At 32.5% G+C, this 8,127-nt stretch overlaps 1 protein-coding gene across 1 annotated transcript; it reads left to right on the top strand.

Annotated features, from left to right (window-relative positions):
- Window positions 1–426: 426 nt before the first annotated feature.
- Window positions 427–867, top strand: LOC127257279 (S-protein homolog 2-like). The gene has a single exon (XM_051283659.1). The coding sequence runs from the start codon at window positions 427–429 to the stop codon at window positions 865–867; it is 441 nt and encodes a 146-aa protein (XP_051139616.1).
- The last annotated feature ends 7,260 nt before the right edge of the window (window positions 868–8,127 follow it).

Here is an 8,127-nt window from a genome sequence, read left to right as displayed (position 1 = left end):
AATAATAATGATAGTACTAGAAAATTGCAAAAAATATCTAGCCGGGCGAAATATATCATACATGTTTGCAAAAGTCGCTATTAGTGTGGGAATTAACTTATAACCGAGAGGTCATGGGTTAAAACCTCGATATCTTCAGGTCACCTGTCACACATGATTCGGCTAGTGCGGGGCCTAGTTTGCAAGGTATTAAGTTCGGCCGAGTTTACCCACTTTTGGATTCCCACGTCATAAAAATATATATATATATATATGTAATATAATATATATAAAAAAAACTTGGTTCATTGTGATAATTAAGAATTTTATTATTCAAACGGTAATATTGTAACTTGAATTTTATTACAGTAATGATCATTGCTACACTATATAAAACCACAAGCACATCTATCTTATCATCTCATCCTCTCACAACAAAACAACATTATGGCGGATCTCATAGCCAAGAAGTCATTTCTAATTCTTACATTTCTTAGCCTTGTTTTGACACAGCAAGCTGCTGCAAGCAATGTTGTCTCTAATTCACAAAAAGAGAAAGAACCCGTTTGTATGTGGACGGATAAGCATACTGTGTCGATAAATGTCGACATGCCCGACCCCAACAGCATAAGCTATCACTGCAAATCAGCCGATAACGATCTTGGCACTCACACGGGCAATTGGCACTGGTTCTTTTGCGAACATGCTATCATGAAAACATTGTTCTGGTGTGATTTTACGTGGGGATCGAAGAAACGATCCTTTGAAGTTTTCAATAGTAAAACAAGGCTTAAGATTTGTGGGAAAGACTGCACATGGTCTGTGAGAACAGATGGATTTTATGTGAAGAAAGGCAAACAAGATGTGAAGATGTATGATTGGCAATGACGACGTAGTTGACTTGTGGGAGCAATTTATGAAATGTTCTTTGAAATAAGACGAGAAATGTTGTCGATTGATTTTTATTAAATCCTCCATAAACACCGTGTCGTAACCTTTCTTTATAAATAATATTGAATGATTTATTTTTGTTGCGGGATTTTAGTATAAAACTTCTATGTTTCTAACTACAATTTCATACGCTTTTGCAATATGTTCTATCTCTTGTCATGTCAAAACATTAACTCACATTTATGAAGAAAATAATGAAAAGGCACATAATGAATTCATGGAACCTGTGAAAATCTAACAGAGCAACAAGTACAATGTAGAATTACATCACTTTAGCTCACAATTCGTAATCGACCCTCAAGTTTAATTTCTCAAGAAATTTTTTGGGAAATATAAGCGCAAGCAGGAAGCCACTCCTCCAAGCCTAATGTGAGCAGAAATTATAAAACTTCAATGAGATTGGACAACAGTTATGAAGCCAAAAAATGTGAAACTCAAAGCTTTAGAGGAAGAACCAAGAATAACTTCGAGAAAGACAAAATTATATGCAGATTGATTAAGACTTTTACGGAATTTGGAAGACATCGGCGGAATTCGGAAGACGAACCCAAGGCTTTAAGAAATGCCAAAAGAAGTCCAAAAGGAGTGGCCGGATGCATGGTAATAAATCCACTATGTTGATTGGGCCATAGAAACTCAAGAAGAAATAAGGGTAAATTTGAAGGAAAGCCCCATTTGATTAAAAAGGATAACAGTGATGGTCGTCGGTCCAAAAAATTCAAATAAGAAGTAATCAATGAAAAGACCCAAGCCCATTAAAGAAAGTGAAAGAACAATGGATTAAGACGATCGAGGATTGGTGATGATTTATAGAAGCTCATTCATGATAGGACTTTTTAATGATTCGTGTGATGACGAGGGCCGTCTCCGACTTTTTGAGGGCCTGAGCAAAAACAATATGTAGGCCCTACATGTAATTAAATGAATTTTTAAAATAATATAATCCACAATTTTATTGCTAACATATATTAGTCATTTCAGAATTTAAACTCAATTTGTTGGATCAAAAATATTAAATATAACATCAGAATCATTATCAAAATCAGCAATACAATCGTCAATGTCAATATTTTAAATTTCATTATTATTAACATTATCAGCAATATCAACATTTTCAACCTCAACATCATCACCAACATAATCATCAATAAAATTTTCATTATTTTCAATATTCAAATTATTTTCGATATTCAAATTATTTTCGACATTCAACTGTGTTTCTCTTATAATAAATTCATTAATTGCTCCACTTGCTTCACTCTGATATTGAATTAGTTCATCAATTCTTTTTTTCTTTTTGGATTTTTCATATTCCGACTCATACTTTTTTTTTAGGCATAATTTATTCTATTATTGTAAATTGTAAAAAATAAGGAGTAACAAAACCTAGATTGAAATCCTCTCCACCTGCGTTGGACAGAGCGCAGCTGGCGAAGGCAGCCGAATGTGTAGCCTTTCCTGCAATTCATAAACCATAATCCAACAATTTATAAAAACAAAAGAAAAACTGAATTGAAAAAATAATAAAATTACTATATTAGAATTAATAAGATGAGAAAATTAAAATTACTTAATTAATTCATACCAGAAAAAAAAAGGCACGGTGTGTCTCCTGTTTGTCTATGTCCTTGAACCGAATGAGAAAATAAGAAGATGGAGGGGGATTATTTGTCTATCTATGTCGTTGAATAAGGGAGAAAAGAATAAGGAGAGGGAAAGGATTGTCTGTCTGTCTATGTCGCTGAACCAGGGAGAAAGAAGAAGAGAGAGGAGGATTGTCTATCAATATGTTTATGTCGCTGAACCGAGGGAAAGGGAGAAAAGAAGAAGAAGAATGAGGGACTGGGAACACTTGCTGGTTGGAGGGAAAAAAATAGAAGAGACTGTGGGATTGTGAAGGCTACTGATTGAATTTGGGATTAGTTTGCGACATGCTCCACTTACAGGACTAAAATGATAAATTGGGCCAGTTACTGGACTAAAAAACCAGTTTATCCTTTATTATATTTATAATTTTTAATAAATTTATTCTATTTTATTTAATTTTAATATAAAAATAAATAATGATAAAAATATAATTATAGTTTACAAATAAAATTAATTAATTTAAATTTATAAAAAGTAAAATTATAATTTAATGAATAATATATTAAAGTAACTTATAATTACTGCAATAGAAAATATATTTATATGTATGCAAAATAAATAATACCATTTTAAGGGTAAATAAAGGATAAAGAAAATTAAAATGAAAAAACTATTTAAAAAGCTGCGTTATATAGCTTTTTCATAAATTAGCTTTTAGGGGCCAATAAGTTATTTCAAAAAGCTAATTTACTAAACACTTAAATTAGTTTTTTGACTGGTCAAACAGCTAAAATCTCTTAAATAAACTAAAAGCTCTTAAAAAAACTGTTTGTCAAACACCCTCTAAATTTATCCTAATTGTCGAATCCAATAGTTGTGCAAATGATATGTAGTCTAAAATAAAAAAATAATTTACATTATTTTCTTGAGACGATTTTAGATCTTATTATATTTTTGTAGAAGTTATGTAAGTATTCACTTAAAATTATTAATTTTTCTAGTATAGTTTAATTGATTGTTCTATGAAATTATATTTGAAACCAATAAGGTAAAGAGTATCATACTTTATCCAAATTTAAAAGCGTTGAATTAAACTAATTTGCCCTTAAATTTAGGATCAACCCTAAGTATGGATAATTGAAACATACTCCAAATTAAATTTTATCTATTATCTTTTTCATTATTTATATACATAGAACATATATAGAACATTTATTCAGTTATATATTACTTAAAAAAAGGAAAGCAAGTAATTTAGTTACTCAATATTCGCGTTGGTGTGACATCATAATACTATATTCTGTAAATCATATTACATTAAAATAAATCACATATTTTATAACGGTGTATATCATTTGACTCTTCAGGTGATGACTATTGGACAAATGAATCTTTTTCAAACTTCAACGATGCGTACAAGTAATATTGTAGATACGTACATACACAAAGATTTTCTATCCAATAACAAATGCAAAAAGACCAAAAAGTGATAATCAAATATGCAATATTCACTATTGTCACAATGAAAAGGGATACCAAAATGGCAGTAAAATTGACCCAATAATAAACGGACATGTTTAGAAGATGTTGCCGCTCAGTCATACATATAAACATAATGGTGGAAAATATGCATGACATAATCCATCATTTAAATCTGACCAATACATCATAACTATGCAAAATATAAATTATAAATAGGAATTGTAAAATTAAATATATCATAATTATACCTACAACATCCCTATACGCAACTTACATAATTGATATCTGGTGTATATATCATGTCTATTGAAGTTATACATCATATTTATAAACATAATGGTGAAAAATATATCTGTTGATGCAAATTTTTAACAATAAAAAGTAAAATCCGAAAATAGAGATTATCTTCGAATTTGATAAAATAAAATGCTTGAGATTTAAGAATCCCTAGACACCGTATGATACATAAGTAAAATAGGAAAATAAATACTACAGACTGTAAAAGTAAAATGGTGATCCCAAAAGAAATTCCTTGAATTTGATTGTCGATTGAAGATGCCTTTCCAGAATAGATTCAGATCTTTAAATAGTCCCTATAGAAACGTTTTGGAACCGTCGTCTGTTCGGTTACAGCACCCGCCGTCAACCGCCCACTAATTTCTCCTCCATTGACACGTGTTTTAACTGTTTCACCAACCGCTCGTCTGAACAACCGTTCGTCCAGATGATTCATTGGTCGCCCAATCAAGCGACCATCATCCAGTCCCTTCAATCGGTTGAACAACCTTTCGTCCAGACGATTCATTTGTCGCCCAATCAAGCGACCAACTGACTGCCCTTTCAAGCGACTGAACTACTATTTGACCAAATGACCAGCCAATCGATTAGGCGATTAACAGGTCGCTTAATTAAGTGACCACTTAACAGACCTTTCTTCGCCTGACCAATTAACAGACCTTTCCTCTTGTCCGACCTCCGTGTCTGCCATCTCATCTTTCTTCGCCCGACCTCCTTTTGACCAACCTCCGTATCGGCCGTCTCATCTTTCTTCCTCCGACTTCCTTTTGTCCGACCTCCATGTCTACCCTCTCATCTTTCTTCGTCTAACCTTGTCTTGTCCGACCTCTTTATCGTCCGTCTCATCCTTCTTCGCCCGACTTCATTTTGTCCGACCTCCGTATCATCCGTCTCATCCTCATTTGCCCGACTTCATCTTATCCGACCTCCGTATTGGCCGTCGCATCCTCTTTTGCCCGACTTCATTTAAGACCCTACTACCATTATCAGGCCCATTGGACTATACATCAATCCAATTTATAAGCCCATTCTGAAGAAACCCTATACATTGGTTTTTTCTTACTCAACAATATCTAACATAGTCCATCATTTAAATCTAATCAATATATCATAACTATACAATAGATAGATCATAAATATGAACCATAATATGAAATAAAAATGTGCACAATAATGTTTAGTATCATCAATATATCCCGAATTAAACAACATATGTGTTATGAGTATACATCATACGTGTCCGGAGACTAACAAAAAGATTTTTAGGAATAACTGTGCTGATATATTTTTTTTTTCTAAAAGAGACTAATGAAGAATGCACATATATGGATGATCGCCATAAAAAAATTACACAGTATTGAAAATACAACCACCAAATCTGTTTATCGTCAATCAACCCTACCTTTCCCTCTCCCCCTACCTCGCACGATAAGGGAATTGAGAGCAGATGCAACAAACGTGTTTGACGGCGGCTGGAACGGCTAGAGATGTCGTCATCAATTGCAGAGGTGTAAAAGAAGGGGAATCGAAGGAGGAGGCGGATAGCGTGTTTGACACTGTGGGGCGCAGCCAGAGATGTCATTGGCGGTAGTTGTCAACTACGGAGGTGTAACTATACGGGGAATCGTTGGCGAATGTGGCTAGCGTGTTTGACGGCGGCAGGCACGGCTAGAGATGTCGTTATCGGTAGTCGCAGAATGTGTGGTCGACGGAGGCAGGGTAGTGAGAGGAAGAAAGGAGTAATATTGCAAAATTCATTCCGCACCAGATCTCTCGTGGGTATTTTCTGCGGAATTCCGTGGGTCATCCGAATCAGCATTGATGACCAATTGTCGCGGAAGACCGCAACAAATTGTTGCGGAATTCCGCGACAATATATTCTCAAATTGTCACGATTTTCCGCAACAATATATTTTATTTTTTATTTTTTAAATTTTCAAATAATAAAAATAATTATTCATATAATGGTATTTTAATTTCAAAATAAAATCTAATTATCTTTTAAATAAATAAAATAGAATTATATTTCAATTAATATTAATGTCAAAAATTACATAAGAGAAAAAAATATAAAAAAATCTAATAATATTGTGTAGGTGGAATAGTTTCATCGTCGTCATCTTCTTCGTTGGCATAATAATGTCCACTTCTACTCGCTTCACCCATCCGACTCCCACTTCCACTCCCACTCCCACTTTCCTCTCGACGCATTTGATAAGGATCAAATAGATTAGTCATTTGGGGATAATATGACTCTGGCTCATTAGGAATAGAATTATTAAAATTCATGAAATCGGGATTTGTAGAAAGAAATTTCATCACCTATAAGAAAAAATTAAAAATGTTTTTATAATTAAAAATTTGAGAATGAAAATTATCAATAATATTTAAAAATGATAAAAATAATAAACAAAAAAAAAAAAAAACAAACCTTTAATTTTCATTAGTTGTTTGCAATTGTTCTTTAATTTTCAAATGTTCCTCCATTGAGACACTTGAATAAGAGGTGTACAAGAAGGACGAAGTTGAACCTTTGATATTTTACCTCTAGAACCAAGCTCGGGGACACGACCTCTTATGTTGAAACCACCAAATGCGTCGACAAGTTTTTTTGGATCTCGATTGGAAGTAGAACTACTTTCAGAATATTTTCGTAGCTTCCCCTTAAAATTAAACATTTACAAACAATTAAATTCAATTATTCAATATGAATATATATTCTAAACAAATTTATCTTAATTGCTTCAATATCTTGAGTAGGTATTTCATTTTTTTTTACTGTAACACTGGTGATAAAGTTCAATTTCTCTCGGTGTGCGTCCTAATTCGTCGGCCTGCAAGATAAATATAGTTAATTTTTTTTTAAAATATGTATACAATACTCAATTTATAATATTAAACTACATGAAATAAAATATTACCATACTCATTCGAACACGGCCAACAGATCGAGCACCCCCGCGATATTGATTTGCAATTGCTGCCGGTTTTTTTTTTTTTTTTTTTTTTTTCTGTTTTCTTTATTTCGACCTACCATATCCTGATATTTTATAGAACCCAATTTCTCCTTCATTTTATCCCAATTTTGAGATTTAATCCGTTGCGGACATATATTTTTGTTTCGTGCATAGCCTAAATTTCGCCTTAATGACTCGCTGACTTTATTAAAAAATAAGTCACGAATCTCAGATTCATATTGAGATTCCCACCTATAAAATTGCTGTTGAAATTTAACAATTAGAATAAATCCAATAATAAAATAGTTAATTGAAAGAAGTCGATATTAAATATACCTTAAATATTTCAAACCACGTGTTCCTTTGGCTACGAGGAACTTGCTTCATAAATATCCATGCTCCAGGAAAATTAGACCGAAACATATTTCCTATATTTCCAACTAAATCTAGAACCGAACTATAAATTAAAATATATTTGCATCTGATTAGAAATCAGATTTTAAAAATATAATTAATTATATTGAAGAGATACGATGGATGTATTAAACTTAAAAGCTCACTCAAAATTATCGGAAGTAATCCATATTCTATTATCAACAATTCCACTGTTAGTATTTTGATTTTCTTCACGAATATTACTCGTGGAAATAACGGAGGTTGATTGTCCATATATAAAATCTACACCCTACAATACAAAAATAACATTAGGTTGTGGAAACACCTGGTCACTCTAGGAAGAACTTTTACATCCAAAAATCGAAGAAGATACAACGAACAAATCAAACACTAAAAGAAAACTAATAAAAATGCTACCCATAAGTAAATGTAAATCTCTAAAAACTCAGATATTTATTTAAACAAGAGCAGTCACTTT

Source organism: Andrographis paniculata, unplaced genomic scaffold (genome assembly GCF_009805555.1).
Source record: "Andrographis paniculata isolate CXL003 unplaced genomic scaffold, ASM980555v1 Contig57END, whole genome shotgun sequence".
Taxonomy (NCBI): Eukaryota; Viridiplantae; Streptophyta; class Magnoliopsida; order Lamiales; family Acanthaceae; genus Andrographis; species Andrographis paniculata.
The sequence above is the reverse complement of the archived record's forward strand: the minus strand, read 5'-3'. Positions and strand labels throughout refer to the sequence as shown.

Bases quoted from the DNA above. Each gene is read 5' to 3' on its own strand.
- LOC127257279 (XM_051283659.1), top strand. From the start codon at position 427: ATGGCGGATCTCATAGCCAAGAAGTCATTTCTAATTCTTACATTTCTT.